Consider the following 20474-nt stretch of genomic DNA (forward strand, 5'->3'; position numbering starts at 1 on the left):
TGTGAAATTGTGAAGGTCCAGGGCATGACATTTTTCGGTTTTGTGCTGTAATGCTAAATGAACTGAGGGTGGTGCCATGAACAATTAAATCAATGTGTACAGTATCTTCACCAGGAGGAGTGAGTAGGAGTGAGTCTTTTAGAAAACAGGAATTGTGGCCTTTTCCTCGAATGCGAGTACAATGCCACTGAGATCTTGGCATTTGTCCTCTGACACTCAAATTTGAACTATTTTATTTGAAGCACTCTTGAAATTTTGCTTTTGCAAGAATGCAACGTAGACAAAGTTACAGTGGCCTTGACCTCCCAGTTTGTGCCCGTCATATTCGTTCGGCTGTTATTGGCTCTGGCTTCGTTGAATCTAAAGGATTATTTGTACTCCTTTTACATACTAAAATATTTCAAGCGCCACCATCAACAATTACACCGTACTACACCATTCATTTACGTAAAGCAAAACGTCTAGAGGGCGCACCTTCAAAAAACATGAAAAGGTTGAAATAAAATATAGATTTAGTCTCCTCCCATACTTCCATAGGTCGTAGGTCATAGTAGGTCGTATCCAATAGTTTCAGTTTCAGATCTATTCCAACAATAAAGCTGGAGATGGTTCAAAATAATTCAATCTCCGTAAAACTCCTCCAAGAAACACTGTGTCCAGGCAACTTGGCATCATCAGCCATTAGTCACCTCTCTTCAAAAACTCCTGGCTGTAGTTCTCCATTCTGTCCACATCCACACAGCCTGTTGTAAAAGCGCAGAAATACGGACGAGATGAACAGCGAGTACATACTGAAGGCCCTCTCTGTATTCATATCTGCCTTTAATGAGGCCGAAGTGAGAACACCGTACGCGGTGATGTAATAAGACCCCACATCAGCCACATCCATCTACAGATCTGAGCTGCTTGTCTGATGCTTCGCGAGAGTTTGTGGTCATCGTGTGACTTTGCGTGGTCCTCTCTCTCTCTCTCTCTCTCTCTCTGGCTTGACCCAGTGCAGCTGAAAGTAATTGCAGCCAGAGAACAACATTTAATGATTACTTTATCTGAGAGTCCTAGAAAAGCGGAGTCAGACGACAGGCACTTTCGACAAAAGATGGGGACTTTTCCCTGACACGCAATTTTCCGACAACAAAGAATATTATTGACTCGCCCGAGATTAAAACAGCAAAACAAACAACAGAACAGCACCAAGGACAAAGTGCACAAAGGGAAAAAGTGTCCCCTGAATGGCGGGGGGGTCAACTGCCTCTCCTCGGCTGTTTCTCTTTGTGGAGGTTGATTAAAAACATGCTGCAGACAACAGATTCCATTTGATTCTGACCCCCCGAACGAAAATAAATAAATCACCCCGCGCCCCTTCCTGGCGAATAATACATTCGGAATCTATTATCTATTCATCTCCGTCTCTTCCTCTCGCGGCGGAGGTGGCGGCGACAAGAACACCTTTTCCCCCCGCCCTGCTGTGACTTCCAGGAGCTTTCACCCGGCTCCTTGAGACTTGTTTTTTTTTTTTTTTCGTCCCCCGACTCCACGCCACCGTCTCTGTCCCCGTGACGGCTCTGATTGCACGGTGTTCATTAGGTCTAATGGCGCCTGTCTGCCGTCCAGCTCGCCATTAAGAGGCTGGGGAGGCTGGGGCATCAACACAATCAGCCGCCCCCCAAACAAACAGCACGGGACGAATCGACGAGGGCGCCCAATCAGCAATCAGCGCTGATCATGATAACACCACACAGCCACCGGGGCCATGAGATCCACGCCGCAGGCTGCCCCTGTCCTGCCACGACCCGTCATTTCTGCCAATGAGCTGTTGGGTAAAGAAGGGGGGGGGGATCCGAAGTCCTGAAATGCGTGTCAATCTCCGGCATGAAATATTCCCCTGATAATGCCTGATGAAATACAAAAAAGGAAGGAAACAATTTCATGGGGTAAAACACCCGGCGTGTGCGGCGAGCGGAAGGGGCCGGGGAGGGGAGATAAACGGAGATGGATGGCGTAATATCAGGGGGAGATTAGGAGCCTCTCTGAAGGTAAGGGCGCCGACCGAGCCAGGCCCGCTCCACCCAGCCGGTTATTTATACCAGACGCTGTTGCGTTACAGAGCCCCCCCTCGTCCTGCAGGTGGGACCGGGAACTTTGTTCCGGGCGGCCATGATGATTTGTGCGTGTTGCGTGAGCCGTACGTTCTTGTTACTGCCTCCCCGGACAGGCCGATAGTGAGAACACCATCTTTCAGTCACACGCAGGAAGAACGGAGTGGCGGCGCCACAGATCCGTCACCGTCATGCAGGATGAACGTGACAGTGATAAAATCTTTCACTTTGTGGGGCCTGCAGTGACCCTGCTAATGAACTGTTGATAGGGAATATTCCACACGCAACTGTCTGTGAGGTGTCTGAGTGTGTGTGTGTGTGTGTATGTGAGATGTCGCTGGCATGACGTGCCATGCTGCAGTCATGAGAGGCATGAAAAACAAATATGAGAACCATATGAAATGCATAACAGTAAACTGCAATACTGACAATAAGCAGTAATATCTTTAATAATTAAATAATATTAACAATACATTGTCAAATGCAAAGAGGGCTCCTTAAAGTGTGCCTTAAAAAAGTGACCTAAACTATATAAGTATAAAGCATGGTTAGTAGCTGAGAGGAATTATTGTGCACTTTTTAATCAGAAAAAATACAAAAAAAACCTAACTCAAAATAGGATGGTTTGCTGTATTTGTAGGTAGAAATGGAACAACCTTGGCAGGTAATACGCAGTTTAATTGCCGTGTAGTCAAGTAATGAACCTTGTGGTTTCCAAAAGCTGGAAAGGAAATTACCCTTCAAACCAAACAATAACTGGTATGTGACATTTCTATAGTGTTTCCCGCATCAAGTACCGCAAAACATTTGTACGTGGCCTCACACCTCCAAGGTTGTGAGTTTGAATCCCGCCTCGGATCTTGTGTGGTGAGGGCTTCCTCCCAAGTTCACCAGGTGAACTGGCTACTCTGAATGGTACATCGGAGTGAGTGTTTGAGTGAATGGTGTGTGTGTGTGTGTGTGTGTGTGTGTGTGTGTGTGTGTGAGCGCCCTATCCCTGCATTGCACACAGTGTCCTGGGATGCCGTGACCCCGAGTAGGAGTGAGCGTTTATGGAAAGTGAGTGAGACGCTAAATCTCTGTACTTGAAATGTGCCTCATCCTAGATGTTCAAAGCCTGACGAAAGATGTGAAGTGGCTCTCAGGCTCTTGGTAAATTGCATTAGAAGTGGTCTGTAGTTTTTACTTTTTCTTTACTCTTCTCTGTGGACATTGCTGTTCAGCCCTCTTCATTTCCATCCACCATTTGAATGGTTGCCTAGATCAGTTGGCTGTCTCTTGAATGAAAGGGCATTTAATTTTCTGATGTTTTTCTCGTAATCTAAAACTTATTTTAGAACTAAACACCACATGCTGAATTGTTTGGACTCAATTTCATCCCTGGCACTAGTTTTCAGGGATTTTATCTGTTTTGATGAGCTTTGCATTTGAACTTTGGCAGATGCAACATTTAATTTAATTGGGATCAAATATTAAAATTACTTTTCTTATGCCAGTACTAAATATACACGATTGGAATGTCTTCTATAATCTCTATGCATATTTAACCATATTTTTGGGAAAAAAATCCTCGAAAAGAAAGTTTGGTCGACGTTGTACTGCTATTCGTCAAATTTCATGACGCTCTTTGTGGTCCTTCTGCGGTGACCAGGGCAGCATGAACGTGGCTTGCTTTGGCTGACTGTGAGCTCAGAAGTTTGTGCGTCTATCGCAGAGTTCATGATTACAGCCAATCAGCGCGCCGCTGAAGACATGCCTGTCGCTGGGAAGCCGAAGACTTACGTTTCATTATGTTGCTTACATACTGATGGCGCTGGTGGCCATGACAGCACTCTCCACAATAGCTGCTCTGTGATTATAACCCCACACTGGTGGATGTAAAAGGAACTATATAATGCGATGCGCAGCACATCACTCTGAAGATTCCGTCACCATGGCAACAAGATACAGAGAGCCGGAAAGAGTTGGGGGCGGCGGGTGGTGGTCTGAGGTGCTGAATGGAAATGCAATAAATTGCGGATACCCACGCAGCGGGATGTGGCCGTGGCTCTGCAGTTCTGCGCCGGGCATGGCCCCAGACGCCGGTCGGGGGAAACGTGGAGGTGAGTTATTAGGGGCGAGCCAGCGAATGGGCACTGATGACATGCCACCAGAGCAAAGCCAGCGAAATGGCCTGCGCTCGCCGCATCCCGGCTTGATGAGGGTGTCTCACCCACCGATGAGAAATGGCACTTTTCCCTGGTAAAAAGACTGTGGGGTTAAATAGCTTCATTATTATTAATGACTGTCCATTTGCCAATCTGGGGTGTAAAGTTGAAGTGGAGGCATGCGGCAAGATGATAAAGTACGAGCGAAACCTAATTACTTCCTAACAAATTTCATTTGTGTGATGGGGCGAGATCGTGTTAATCTCAATTTCTCACCTGTCATTCTGATCCGTGCACAAGAAAATGCCAAATACTCGCAAGGTACACAAGCTACAAGCGTGCACATGAGCATGCATGCATACTCACAAACCCTGTATCTCTCTCTTTCACACACGCACACACACACACACACACACACACACACACACACACACACAAAGAAGTCTTCCTGAACAAAAGTTAATATCATTCGAAACATCTCTTGAGGGAACAACACTGCCAGAATGACTCTCTGAACATCTATGAATAGCAATGTCTTCTGTATTATTTTTTCATTCCCATTCTCAGAGAACTGCAGAGGCAATTAAAGGTGAAGTTCCATAAAGTTTTTCACCATTTAAATTCTAATATATGACATATTTATGCTCATTGAATAAAACTCATTGAATATTATAGTATAAACCTTTTAATAATAATAATAATAATACCGTAAATTTTGTTATTCTATGTATTTCAGTTTATGTCTTTGTGTGGTTGGTATGGTATGGCAACCCCTAACAAGAGAAGCCAATGACAATGTTCATGTTGTTTGTATGAATGCTACTCCATACATTATTGTAAAAAAGAAAAAAGACCCTACGTAGCTCCTGATGTAAAATATTAATAAAGTTTAATGAGCAAATTGGACACAGCAAAATCCAGAAATAAGCAAAAACCTTTAAGAGCAGCAGCATCCCTTTTTCAATTAGATTATGAACAATACATACCATAAAAGCGGAATAAACGAGTTGACAGGACGATGACATCCTGGCTGACATTATTTGATCTGCGCCCACTAAAGCATTTCCTCCAATCACCTCTTGTTTGTAGAGCAGGATTAATGAGCGTCTATATTTACGCAATTAGCCATATAATTGAAGGTAATGGGTTTGCACATGCTAACGTAATGAGTTGAGTAATCATTTCCTAACAGGCCGAATCCAGGCTGGTGGAAAAGGGCCTTGTCAAAGTTAATCTCCGAGTGTCTGTATGTCTATCTCCATTGGATTCCCACTCGGATGTTTAGTGTGAGAAAGCTGCCAGAGAAGAACCTGCGATCGGCACTTTGGTGACACTTTCTGCATTGTGGGTGTGTGCGGCTGTGACAACTCACGTGGCTGATGTGTGTTGATTAACACTTTCAGTATAAGTCACTTTTAATTTGTGAAATGAGATTTGGATGAGCGTGAAACCTAGCCTATGTTTAGAGGGCCTTGGAAATATTTAGTCATCAAAATATAACATAATTTACTTCTCAGGTGAGTTACAGAAGCATTTCTGTCATACTGTCACAAGCCACTCTACACAGTTCTTTTTAAGCAACATAGATAGTAATGAGACAACTACTAACTTGAGGTGATTGAGTTTGGAAAATCATCAAATCACTGCTGATACAGTCTATCCTGAAAGTTCATAGTACACAGCACATCACTTTTTCCTTTTTTTTTTTTGTTACAGCCTCATTAAAACGTTGAGTTTTGTTATGTTACAGCCTTATTCCAGAATTCCTTTTCTCAGAACTCTACACACAACACCTAATAATGACATCATGACAAAAGTTTACTTGAGGTTCTGGTAAATTTATTAAAAATCTGAGAAAGTATTCAAAGCTTTTGGCACAAAGCTCAAAATTGAGCTCAGGTGTCTCCAGTTTGTCCTGATCATGTTTCTACATCTTAATAGGAATCCAACTCTGGTAAAAATAGTTGATTTGAAATGATTTGGAAATGCCCATGCCTGTCTATATAAGGTCCCACAGTCGACAGTTCATGTTAGAGCACAATCCAAGCATGAAGTCAAAGGAATTGTCTGGAGACAACTAAAATGGGATTGTCTCAAGGCACAGATCTGGCGAAGGTTACAAAAATATTTCTGCTGCTTTTAAAGGTCCCACTGAGCACAGTGGCCACCAGCATCCATAAGTGGAAGAAGTTCAAAATCACCAGGAATCCTCCTAGAGCTGGCTGGCCACCTAAACTGAGCAATCAGGGGAGATGGGCCATCGTCAGGGAGGTGACCAAGAACCTAATAGTCACTCTGTCAGAGCTCAAGAGGTCCTCTTTGGACAGAGGAGAACCTTCTACATGTGATTGCCAGGTGTCACGTTCTGAGAAAACCAGGCACCACTCATCACAAGGCCAATACCATCCCTACAATGAAGCATGGTGGTGGCAGCATCATGCTGTGAGGATGTTTTTCAGCCTCAGGAACTAGGAGACTAGTCAGGATAGAGGGAAAGGTGACTGCAGCAATGTACAAAGACAGCCTTTGAGGGACACCTGCTCCAGAACTCAGACTGGGGCGATGGGTCATCTTTCAGCAGGACTACAACCCTAAGCACACAGCCAAGATATCAAAGGAGCGGCTTCAGGACAACTCTGTGAATGTCCTTGAGTGGCGCAGCCAGAGCTCAGACTTGAATCCGATTAAACATCTCTGGAGAGATCTGAAAAAGGCTGCTCTGAAGCTTCCCATCCAACCTGATGGAGCTTGAGAGGTGCTGCAAAGAGGAATGGGCAAAACTGGCCAAGGATAGCTGTGCCAAGGTTGTGTTAATATTTATTTCTGGTTGTAATGACAGTACTTTTGATTTTCGTTTGAATCTGTTTACTTACGAAAATACAGAAGACTCACATGGCCTGTGCTCTGCGAACATAATGCCTGTTGTCCAGACCACACGTTTCTCCGTCTTGCTGACCCTACCCGCCCCAGTCTGGCCCATGGTGAAATGAGCAGCGCAGCTCCATCACTTTCTATCTTCACAAATCCTTTGAAGACTCATCTACACATAAAACAACTCCTGAACTCATACTTGATCGCACCGCCTTCACTTGCTCTTGTTTGAAACTGCAAATATTTTTGAAGTTCACAGTCGCCTTTTGAATTGAGTGGCTTTTTTATTTGTCTCCCATCACCCTGGGCTTGAATGTTAATTCATATGTAGATTCATATGAAAGAACATAATATAATGTAATATAATGTCCACTGTAATGTCCATTCTGTTCTGTTCTATGCTAAAGACTATACTTAGGCATGGTGTATTTGTTTAGAACCCTGTGCTGTTCCACCGGGACTGGGCTGCCCTCAGGGCAGTAAACCAGATTTCCAAACCTGATGCAGGCAAGGTTGGAGCGTTCTGTCCTGCATTCTGCAAACACAAAACACCACAAGCATAGTCACAGCGTTCTTTTTTATTTTTTACAAAGACAATCCAAGAACCCAACATTGCTAATATTTGAAAACCAGGTCACAGGACACAATTGTTAGTTAGTTTTTCACTGCACGTGAATCATGCATCTTGGTCCACTGACACCGAAATGCACGCAGATATCATATCATTGCAGACCATTTTTACAACTAACCCTAATTCTTTCATAAATCCAAGCAAGGTTCTATGCAACACTGAACTGAAATGCATTAAAAAAAAAAGGTCCGACAGAATCATTTCTAAATCAGGATGGAAATATGTGCAGTCCACAGTTTGAGTGACGAACGATTCCTCTCCACTGGAGCGCTGCTGTTTCCTCTGAATACAAAAGGTCCTTAAACAGCATCAGAGCGCTGGCCTCGCCCCGGGCTGCCAAAGGCAACCAGAGCTGTCACAAACATCAGTCAAAGCAATACCAGTCCCCACGGAGCAGAAACTGATACCGTCTACATCTTTTCAGCTCGAAAATTTCGAGAGTGGGGGGAGAGAGAGAGAGAGAGAGAGAGAGGGCACTGGGGATGAGGATGAGGATGGGAGGGAGCTCTTGACAGCATCACTTACAGCATGTGTTGTGCACTCCCAAATACACTTCGCATTATGTAATTACACAAAAGCTCCGCACCCAGCACGGGGCACTGCCACGACCTGCGCACAAGGGCTATAATGTGTGTGTGTGTGTGTGTGTGTGTGTGTGTGTGTGTGTGTGTGTGTGTGTGTGTATGTGTGTGTGTGTGTGTGTGTGTGTGTGTGTGTGTGTGTGTTTTATTCTTCTTCTCCCTGGAGCTGTGTTTACTGCCGACACTCAGACAGAAACAACAGCCACACGTGAGCCGACCGAATTGGTCGCATCCTTCCCGGGCCTGCCCTGCAGGACGGAACGCTTCGCGCGGTTCTGAGCTAATGAAGTTAGCGACCCTGTGAAAGGTGACACTTTAACAGCCTCGCTGATTGACTCCCGCGCTGCCGAGCTGGAGGGATGGGCGTGTGTGGGAGAATTGACAAAAATCGCCTCTGAAATGCAATAATGCGAAACGTTTCCGAGGCCCTGTGCCGTAAAGCTTGATGCGGCTCAGTCAGACTGACGCAGTGAGAATATTCGTGCCTCTTACGAACAGCACCAAGGCCAAAAAAATATATATATTTTCTTCTGAATGTAAAAAATAAAAACACAGCGCCATTCAGGCCGAGTAATGCAGAGCGAATTACAGGCCTCATGCGCTTCAATTATTGATAGCATTATAACTAATGCAAATGTGCTAAATTATTTCCACGCGGCAGCTCAGTGCAGGAAGCCCTGTATGACCGGTGTTCTGCGTTAACAGGGCTTTCCCTTCATCTTTCACGTTAAGGAACACATAACTCTTGCCTGTTGGCTTGCCCCGTTTATTCACGTACTTTTCCGCCGCTGCAGATTTTGGGCAGGCAGTCTCTGGTCAATCAAGGACCAAACAAGGTTTATTTGTTCCTTATATTGTTCCTGACTGGAGAGATCCTGCTAGACCCATTTGTGTGGCCCGGCGGGTTCCTTCGAAATGAGAACCAGAACAAAGAACCACTTTGGCACCGTGGGACAGAAGTGTTACCTGTGTTTAGTATGTTGGGCACATTTTATTAAATAGTGTCCCCATACAACAACGTACCATGCAGCAAAATATTCTACCACGAACTCATGTAGACACGTGTGTTAATTGGAAATCACAAGTAATGGGGACTGTAATATGAATTTTTACACAGCATTAAACACATCTCTTTCTTTTGAAGAAATATATGCTGTTGTGTGATCTGACAAACTGTTAAATTTTTACAATTTATACCATTTGTAGGGTTGGAAAAAATGTGTTTAATAAGTAGTGATGACTGAATATTGAATACATAAATTGAAGCCATAAATGTTTTTGAATACATAAATTGAAGCCATAAATTCAGTATTTTCCGTCACAGTATGTTATGATACAGAAGAGTGTCTTAAAAAGGGGGGTTAGTGAAATATCGTCTCACGCAACACGAGAGAGAATAAAAAGTGTGCCGTAAATCCATATTTCACACAACCTCACCTTCACAGTTTGATGCGGTGTGGAATTTGTCTTCTTTTTTTTTCATTTGTTCTAATCTTATGTCTCCTGATCAATAAACTGGTACCCAAAAGGTATCCGAAATGACTTCTGAAATATTTTTTTTAATTATCACCATAGTTTTAAAAAGGTCAGTATGGTTCTTTAGTGGGAACGTGTACAGAAAAGCATGGTGTCATTGTACATCTCCTCATACCTTCCCAGACAAGGGAGATAAATCTGACCAATTCTAATCCTTTACTGGACAAAAAAACTGGCCTTTTCCACGTAAAATAACCGCATTTGTTTTATGCAAAACAATGGGAGCAGTGAATGGCGGGTCCTACTTCCTGCACGGCACACACACACGTCTCTGCAAAAGCAGCTTGTTTGATTTGTCCTAATTGTTCGTATTTATCAAATGTCAGAAAAGAACAGAGAAAGCAAGGTGAGGCGCGGTGACAGTGATTAAAACAAACATTCGTTCGCTGGGCCGTTCATTATTTATTTAGTACACTAATGCCAACGTGAGGCACAAACAACAGAGGCTTTTTTAAGGGTTTAATTAAACTACAGGGAATTCATTGTGTTTTGTAGGTAAACAGTGGGAACAGTGGGAATAACCAGTGGAAATTTAATGCAATGGTGGCGGCGTTCTCATTAGGAGCCGAATTAAACATAAAAAAAAAAAAGTGTTTTTTTTTTTGTTTTTTTTTCAGAAAGGATCCCGTCTGCGGGTCAAGTTTGTTGCATTAACTTTGAATCCATTAACATGAAATCCGATTTCTGTTTTTGTTGCGTGCAGCCATTGAAGTGAACCTGCAGAAGGCCCTGGTTGAAGCCTCCGAAACCTGCACCCAGGAGTGCCTGATCCTCGGCCACTCCGACAGCTGCTGGATGCCCCCCGCCCTCTCCCAGTTCCCCACCTCAGCCGGCCCAACCCTGTCCTCATTCAGCTTCCAGCAGTCCTGGGCCCGGGGAGCCACACCGGACGGGCGCCACACCCTCGGCCGGTCGGTGCCCAAAGACGAACTGGACAAAGGAGGCAGCCGGCCCCAGTTCTACAACACGCTGGACAGACACTGCAGCAAGAAGGAGGAGTCGGTCAAGGTCATCCCTCTGGCCAGCTTTACCTCGTCCTCGTCAGGTCAGCAGACTCCGGCCGGCGGGGGGTCCAGCGCCTTCCTGCACGAGCATCAGATGTGACCGCGGGGCAAAGTCATCATTAAGAGCAAGAAAAAGGGATTCGGTCGACACCAGTAAATGTACAATACAGTAAATAAATAGTAGATCTAAACCAAAGTAGCTTTAAAAAAAAAAAAAAAAAGCTTAAGTGGAACGATTGTCTTGTTTGGTAGATTTGGTAGTGGCAAAAAAAAAAAAAGAGAAACGCTGAAGACCACCGCTGTTGTGTAACGGGATGCAGCGTGTAGGTTTGTCTCATGCTATACGATCTACAGTCCAGACCACTGATGTCAGTTGCGGTAGCATCATCCTCTCCAAGCGTTACCTCCTCCCTAAACGGCCTAAACATGCTGCTTCTCTTCAGGCGCATGACGCCTCCTCTTCATGCCTGTTAAAAGAAAAGAAGAAAAAAAAAAACTCCTTTTACTCTTTTTTTTTTATAGATTTATTTCTCTCCTTTTATTTTATTTTTTATTTTTTGAAAGCGCATTCACAGGTCTGTTCTGTTTTCTTCCCCGAGTATTAAAGCCCTGCCTGCTTTAACATTATCTCATTAGCACAGCCTTGGAAGTCGCTGGTGCGACGTGCTAAAAAAGACAGGCTTTGTTTTCCTTCCCTCCCTGCTTCAGGTTTTGCCTCCTAAAATATACAATTTCGGCACCATAATAAGTGCTATGGAGCCAATTATGAGACTCTCCCTATAGGATAATAACTTTGATCTGCAATCACTATAGAAGTCATAGCTGCTGTACACTGCACTGTAATAGTTTAATTGGCTTAGTTATTTCATTTCTTTTCTTTTTTTTGTGTTCTGCCTCCATTTTACCTTTCTAACATGTTCCTTTGAAACCGCTTCTGTTTATCTGTGAAAGGAGCAGCACTAGTGACACTCTGAAAGCCTTTTTCATTTTTTCTCGTATTTTGGTTTCTTTTTTAATCACATTAGCTCGTCTGTTTTTCTTCCTTTAGTGCAGTTTAGGTCTAGATAGTTTAAAAAGAAAAGCCTTAAAAATGTACATATGTCTGCACGCTTCCGCTTGCAGGCGCATTTCTTTTCGTTTCTATTTCTGGTGTTGTAGTGATTTTGTGGTTGCTGCACCAATGTTGGGTGCAACGTATCGCTGAATTTGGATATTTGGATTACGGTGGAGTGAACTTAGTGGAAGACGTGTTTATTATTTTTATTAAGATATGGATCTGCAGGTCTGTAAATGCATCTTGATACTATGTGGGCACAGAAGGAGGGACATTACGTGTTAATTATCATATTGGCCCCAACTTTAATCCTTCTTTTCTAAATAAGTCTGGAAAAGTCATGTCGTCTAGCATTTGCCGCCTAGACAAACAATTAGCTAACAGTGAATTCAACCAAAAATTTTGCTGTGAAAACGTCAGTTTAATTTCATTCCAATATAGATTCAGAATTAATTTGACTGTGTTACATTGTAGTCTTTATGAAATGATGCATTGCAGGTATGAACTGGATGAGTTAAGTCAGATTACAACTACTGACTCACCCAGTCGGCACTTAATTAAAATGAACATTTTTCTGAATGACAGAAATAATTTAAATTAGTCAAAGTTAATGTTTCACACTTGACCCTTTCCACCATCTGTAATGAAAATGTAATGCCATTCACACAACTGTGTGAGTATTCATTAGGGCTGTCAGAGTAATGAGTAAACATGTAATGTTAACAAGGTTAATAAAAAGCTCTGGCCTAGTTTCATTCCACTATTAGTCAGAAGCAGGTTGATGGTTCAAAGGGTCAAAGTATGAATTTACGTTAATCATGACAGGAAAGACTATAGCATCAATATCAATGGATCGATATTAGCAAGTTAATTGACACATTTTCTACTATCAGAACTAAGAATATGACATAATAATTGCAACAAACAAAGCAGTGAAGTGAAGTGATTGTCGTTTTAACACACTGCGGCACAGCACACGGTGACACATTGAAATGTGTTCCCTGCATTTAAACATTAAACATTGTTACTTTTTCAACAATCATTGGCATGGCATGTTGTGTCAGTGGTTAAAGCTGATGTGTCTGGAGTCAAGTGCCGACTGGGTCGACTCAGATGTGTGGAGGTTCGGAGGGAAGGGGTGATGCTGGAGATGACTTCGATGGTGACAGCAGGAAAAGACCTGAGCCCATCGGAGCTCGTTTCCTCCATACATCAGCAGCGTCCTCGTGTGTAATGGGGTCAGTGATCGTTTGGAAAAGCAGTGGATTAATAAAGGAGAGATATGGTCGTGCTGGAAACAGTAAGACACGCGCGGCCAGCCGCTCCAGTGTCCTGCTCGCCATCCATTTCACACCAGTCCGGAAATACAGAACAACTGTAGCATCATGCTGAATATACAGTGGCTCCCCGATAACAATATTACACCCATAAAGTACATCCCAGTGATTCTGGACCATATACATCTACGTTACGGAGAGACACTTCGATGGTTTTTTATTACCTTAATATTGCTATGCTTGAATTCGTTTTTTCAGCTTTGTAAAAAAAAAGAAATAAATTATAGAAAAAAGAAAACTATTTATAGCTCCCACTTTGTGACTGGGAACTCACTTTAGGAAGACTTTCAAGCTGAGCATGGGTTTGACTTCTCAGCTTGCCGTACATTATAGCATTATTGTGAGTTGAATCCAAAGGAACGTTTCATCCTTCATATATATTAATACATAAGTATGTAAACATTAACTAATGAGTCAGTGTGTGTCAAAGGTTCCACATTGGAGCCAAAATGGACACAAGTTAGTTAGGACAAACGTGAGTTGCTTGCATGCTAATCCATGCCCTTACCATCTTTTATAAACCAGCTCCCAAATGCCTCTCTGTTCTTTATTTCGTTTCATAAACAAGACTTTTTGGGCAAGACTTCCTTTGCATTTTGGTTTCAATTGCATTGTTGTGTAAGTGCTTCTACGTGCCCATCTGCATGTATAACCGGTTTAATTCAAGTAGCTCTTGCTGCTCTTTGCAACTCGGTCACCGTTCCAATGCTTATGAAAGTGCTTTGTGTTGTCATGTTGCCACACCGTTGGATTGTGTTTGTGGTTTTCATCCTCCTTAGGCAGAATCAATAAAGTCCAATACAACAAATTAATCAGCAATGACCTAACAAATGTAAAGAGTTAATAAAAAAAAGAATATGTACATATAAAGTATATTTAGAATGAAGCCCCATGAACAAATAGGACAAATGGCAAGGTTGGTTTCTTTTTCTCAATTAGCAAAGGCGGCTGCATACTTTAATGTTCAGAAAAAGGGGAATTAAGAAGACAATCTTGATGTAATGTATATAAACACATATGCAGGTAGATGTGGTTGAGCGTGCTTGTGTATGTGTGTGCGTGTGTGCGCTTGAGTGCATGTACCTACTAGTGCAGACGTCGCCAGAATTCTGTATGTACACATGACTTAAATTATATTCTTCAAGACAAAAATGTTACACTGTTTCTATAACCTAACTGCTTGTAATTAAATCCTCATTGTGCACTTCACTATTGCTTTGGGACAAAAAAAAATATTTTATATGTGGCAGATATACACAACTGATCAGTTCGTTAATATATTGTAATGCCCCTGTATTAAAAAAGAACAAAGATTTCATATCCATTTGCTATAATGATTTTTTTCCTGTCTTGATAATTTTACTTGAACCATTAAATATTGTGTTCAAAAGCATCTGTGTACTTTCTATTTTTTTGTTGTAAGTCAAGTTCTTTCACACATTAAGAAATGTGACAACCGATGACTGTGTAATGCCACTGAAATTGAACAACAGGTGACGTAACTGGTGGCACTAATTGGAGACCATATTTATGCTGCATTCAATGTGATCTGGGAATTCCTGGGAATAAAAGTCTTGTTCCCTACTTTGCATAATACAACCACTGATTAACTACTAAGGCAAGTATTTGCAGAAAATGAAATTTCACTGTGTTGTGCATGATAACGATATACTGTAATGATGGCTGTGATATCTAAAACAAAAAGAATATAAAAATAAAAAATTGCTATTTTAAAAATAAAAATGTTCTGCGGTGTTTTAACATCTCTGCCCTCTGTTGAACATTATTTCAGCTATCAAAAAGGTTTCTTATGTAGACTGAAGGTATCGATAGATAATGTATCACCAAAGGAAAAAACACTGGCAACCTTTAGGCAACCAGTCCAGAATTTCCACTAGCAACCAATAACTGAAGAGATAAGGCAATAAGCACATTCATTTATGTAGGGATGGCCTTTAAGAGTATCTTCACCGAAGGTTATGTATTATGAACAGCTTCATCAGCACATGTTACAGGCAGGTTGACGTGCCAGGGTCACCCTGGTACACGGGTGCAGGTTACGCCTTGACCTCCAGAGAGAGGCCTTGGAACAAAAAAAGGGAGCCTGATTAAACCCCTGTCTCCCTGCTTGCCATGAAAAGGATGATTATTTCTTGCCATTCTGATTATGATGTTCTCAACCTCTCTAAGGCAAACTCCACATTGGTATAGTGCCCATGAATAAACATTTCATTTTTTTTTTTTTTTGCAGAGGAAACATATTTTTGCTTCCTGGACCTCCATTTACATTCACATTTGTGTCATTTGGCAGACACCCTTGTCCAGAGCGACTTACAATGTGTTTCAGGTTAGCATCAGTAAAGTAATCAGTTCTGGTTCACTAGGACCACAACTGTGAATACAATCATCCCATGCACACTGCTGAAGTTTCTTACACAAAAATAAGAGTTTAAAAGATTCAAGTATTCAAGTTCAAGTATTGATTGAAGCATTGTCTCCTATCTTAAGCTGCTGTTTGAAAATACTCAGCGATTGTGCTGTTCTGACCTTCCACCACCTAGGGACCAAGACAGAGAAGAGTCTAGATGAATGTCTTCCTTGTACCTTCAGGGGTGGAGGGACCACACGAGCAGTACTGGAGGGTCATGTAACCATCCTTGAGATAAAAATACCGCACACAGATGGTTGTCAAATTGATGCAAAAACGTACATGAAGTCTTTCAACTTTGAACTGAAACTCCTTGAACCTCAGTGTGTAAAAAGGAGATGAAGGCAACAAATTAAAGATATGGTCAAGATTTTAAAGTAGCCAACCTACAACCTACCCCCTTGATTGACTTATTGAATTTTCGTTCATTTATTTGGCTGAAGCCTCTTGGTATAATGTCATGCTTCAGCAAGTGCAAGCTGTTGTAGGCCAGATTTATCACCGCTCATATTTGTTCATGAATTAAAAAATCCTGTTCACCTTCAAACGCATGTTCCCCCAATGGAGCTTTTTCAACAGCAGCACCAATGCCGTATTCTGATACGTTATGTATGTTATTCATGCTATGTTATTCATGTGTTCTTTTTTTTAGCATTCAAATTGATGATCAAATTATTATTACATTGATTTATTAGTTACTCTTATCATGTAAAATATAGAAAAAAGAAACTCTAAAGCTAAAGTGGTTTACTCTTGACATTTAAGTCGGGAAAACTGACATTGTCTTGATTAATTTTTCTCCAATTGTTTCTCCTGTGGCATTCCATCCAGAGGGGCACCACGAACGGAGAAAGAAAAAAGGTGTAACATTCCACTATTCTTAAAACTAGTTGGTATTGATGTGTCTTAATGTGAAAAGAACAAGCCCATGTGAATTTGCTTGCGTAGCAGAACCTATTAAGTACTGTTGTTGTAGGAACAACAACCCAATCAGTAGTGCAGAAAACGGCACTTTTTACGGTGTCCTAGGTGATATTTGATGGCATAAAAAGAGGTGTTGAGGGCATTTTCAGAACACTGCTTTTCACGGTGCTTGCACACGAATGTTGTTTTTATCTGCGTTTTACCACAAAGCAGCATTAAAAAATGGCATTGTAGAGGTTCAAATGCGGTTTTTAATTGTACAACGACAACATATTTTATACCACTGTTTGACAAAATGCATTTTGCAAATGGCGATTTGTGGCAGCTTTTGCATTCCCACCATATACAAATATGTAGTTCCTTACAAAGTTTCACTCATCTAAAAGTTCAATAGCTCTTTGTTGTATGTTCGAAGATTGAAAGGAGATTATCCTTGTAACGTGACGTATTCCACATACAATAGAAAGGACATCTCAAATGTTCTCAGAATTGCCATAGTAACCAGCAACAAGCTTATATTGGAAAAATGGACATACGTGTAAATATAGGAATATGAATATGTTCTGAAAAGATGGCAAGCTTTCAGTTTCCCATAATTAATCAAAAGCTTAAAGCTGGCTGATGGATGTCTCACTGAACTCTTTGTTAGAGACGAGCCATGCGGCCATGATCTGAGCTGGTATTTTTGAGTGGGAGCTTTGTCCGTGTAATTATTGCCATTTGAAGCCTGACTAAAAAACTCCTAAAGTTCCCCCAGGGCCATTCTTGTGTAGCCAGCAGCTTGTCACCTCCCGTCAAGACAGCGAGTTTCTGGAACTCCGGTGTCTGGTTATGGCAGTATGCAAAATCAAAGAGCTGTCACCCGCCTTCGGTTGGGATCTGCTCCAGGTTGTGACTCAGGCTGCAGTGGCCCAAGCCGCAGATTCTGCCGCTCACACGCCTCCGTCAGGGCCTGATTTAAGACGATACATCCCCTACTAGCTCCCTCGACCTGTGCTCTGAAAACTTTCAGGCTTTCGAAGGACAACCACCGAAACCATCTCCGACATTTACAATTTACGCTGGGGCCAAGGAGTATTAGTGAAACTCAAGCAATTCAATGTAAAAAATGTTGGTGTTGAGTAAAACCCCTTTAGCAAAAACCCGGCTCTCTCACTCATTACTAAAGAGGAAAATGATGATCAGCAATTGTGCTGATCGCAGAATGTTCAGTTGCATCATCCACACGACACCTGGAGGTACAAGGAGGAAAGACAACTGTCTTAATTTAGAACAATTCTCCAATTCTGACTTTAGTACTAAGTAAAAATGGCTGAACAAAAAAATATATCTTCGGATCACAAACTATTTGATGCTGGAGGTACAAGGAGGAAAGACAATTGCATGTGCATTTGGTGCAAATGCCATAACTGCATTATAGGCTCCCTATATGTATGGAAAAAAGGACCTCACTGTCATCAAAAAAAGGATGACACAAACCGGTAATGGAATCTCCATCAGCGCTGTTTTGTAAAAAAAAAAAGTTATGGTACATGACAATATTCTTCCAAAAAGATCTTCCTAAATCTGGATTATACTGATGAATGTGATGTATAAGACTCCAAATTGCTCCTTATTTCCCTAGAAATCTTTACTGGAGACATTTATAAAATGGAAAGGTAAAATTATCTAAAATGTTGGTTGCAAAAATACATTCACTAGAGGGCAATCAAAAATGTCAAATTTAAAATGGTGGTGGAAGCCACAATAATTTAAAAGTTAGTTAGTTAGTTAGTTAGTTAGTTAGTTAGTTAGTTAGTTAGTAAAATTATACAAAAAGCACCAGAGATTTGACAAAGAGTTTTTTTTTACTTTGGCACAAGCAGTCAACATATATATCTGTATCTGTGGATGACTTATTTTATTTATAGTGTATAGTTGCTTTACATTGAGGCAAACTGTATAGAACTCAACAGTCAATCTCATCATTTCAGTTCCCGTGACAGAAACCCAGGATCTAAATCCCACTGGTAGCCTTGCCACTAGTCATGATTTCAGAAAGACAAAGAATTCCTGCCGTCTCCACCCCGGGTTTGTAAACTGTGTGTAAATACAGTGTGTAGGAATGAGGTTACAGTCTCCTCCACTTCTTTGGTCTCTTACCATCACCTTCCTGCAGCAGCCTTCTTTTCACCCTTTCTTTACCCACCTTCTGTGCTTTCTATCATCCTCCATTCATTTTGCCCTGTCAATCAGAGACACTCTTCGTTTCTTCTCCTGTCTACCCAGCTTATTCCAAGTAGATTCCTCCTTAGCCATCACTTTCTTTTTCCTTCTTCTTTTGCAACCCCGTGGTATTATGTTTTTCAACGTCCCTTTTGATGAGGTAATTGCCTAAAATTGCCTTGTGCTAATGAATAAAGAATCTTGTCCTCTCAGCCAGGAACAGCGTGTTTTAGGCTTTGCAAACATTGTTCTCCATTTTAGGGCTTGTTGGATTTCAAAGCGCCATCTGTGAGGAGCCGTGGTTGATGTTGAACATATAGAGGGTGTCAAACAGCACGCTCATTTTAAATTGTAATTAAACTGGCCATCAGGTACCTTGAGGCTGTTTGGTCAACAGCAGGATACTAATTACTATAAGATGACCTTTGGAATAATATCTGGTGAATAATTCATAATTGGTGATATTGCTTCTGAGACTGTCAAACTTCATCTAAGGAAACTTTACATGCCTGGAAGAATTATGGCCTCAGCTTCTGAATCTAAAGCTTGCTGATTCCCTGTCGTATACGGTATATAGAACTTACATTTTAAAAACGTCAATTTTATTTTAAACTTAAAACAAAACTGGCTGGTTTTATAAGGTTATTAACAGAAAACCAGTGGTATTACAATTACGATTGACATTTTGGGACAAATTGCTTGAATCCTGTGTGATCATTTTTACTTTTTGTTATTTTACAATAATGCTAGAGCTGCATTTATTTGACCCTGATCATCACATGTAGATGTATACATGGAAGTATGTGTATGTTACATACAGTACAGGCCAAAAGTTTGGACACACCTTCTCATTCAATGTGTTTTCTTTATTTTCGTGACATTTACATTGGTAGATTCTCACTGAAGGCATCAAAACTATGAATGAGCACATGTGGAGTTATGTACTTAACAAAAAAAGGTGAAATAAGTGAAAACATGTTTTATATTCTAGTTTCTTCAAAATAGCTGCCCTTTGCTCTGATTACTGCTTTGCACACTCTTGGCATTCTCTCGATGAGCTTCAAGAGGTCGTCACCTGAAATGGTTCTCCAACAGTCTTGAAGGAGTTCCCAGAGGTGTTTAGCACTTGTTGGCCCCTTTGCCTTCACTCTGCGGTCCAGCTCACCCCAAACCACCTCGACCTGGGTTCAGGTTCAGGTGACTGTGGAGGCCAGGTCTCCACTTTTTGTTAAGTACATAACTCCACATGTTTTCATTCATAGTTTTGATGCCTTCAGTCAGAATCTACCAACGTAAATGGTCATGAAAATAAAAAAATTAAAATTGAATAAGAAGGTGTGTCCAAACTTTTGGCCTGTACTGTATGTGTATGCCAAAAATGACTTTAGTACTACGTGAAAATGGCTGAATAAAAAATGATTCACAAACTATTTTGTGCTGAAAGATAATGCCTGTATCTGAGACAAACACTAAATGTGTTTATGGGTGAAAGTGATGCAGGCCGCAAATAATATTGTGGATAGCTAATGGGGTTCAGGGATAAGGGGAGACAGGAAGGATGTTAAATTGGAGCTGCGGTGAACAAGTGAACCAAGGTCAGTGTGAAATGAAGGGGGTACAACAGCAAAGGTCAGCTCTTCGGCATGAATACCAGTTTCTC

The 20474-nt window shown here is 41.6% G+C and overlaps 1 protein-coding gene across 5 annotated transcripts in view; it reads left to right on the forward strand.

The window, feature by feature from the left end:
- pcdh11 (protocadherin 11) overlaps nt 1–11087 on the forward strand; it is a 152900-nt gene extending 141813 nt beyond the window's left edge. For 4 of the 5 annotated variants that reach the window (XM_028960099.1, XM_028960102.1, XM_028960100.1 and 1 more), the window contains one exon: nt 10566–11087. In XM_028960099.1, coding sequence (XP_028815932.1) covers nt 10566–10966 — 401 coding nt within the window. In that variant the 3' untranslated portion in view covers nt 10967–11087. The remainder of the gene's footprint in view (nt 1–10565) is intronic. The other variant, XM_028960104.1, reaches the window with a different exon arrangement.
- The last annotated feature ends 9387 nt before the right edge of the window (nt 11088–20474 follow it).

Source organism: Denticeps clupeoides, chromosome 18, assembly GCF_900700375.1.
Source record: "Denticeps clupeoides chromosome 18, fDenClu1.1, whole genome shotgun sequence".
Classification (NCBI taxonomy): domain Eukaryota; kingdom Metazoa; phylum Chordata; class Actinopteri; order Clupeiformes; family Denticipitidae; genus Denticeps; species Denticeps clupeoides.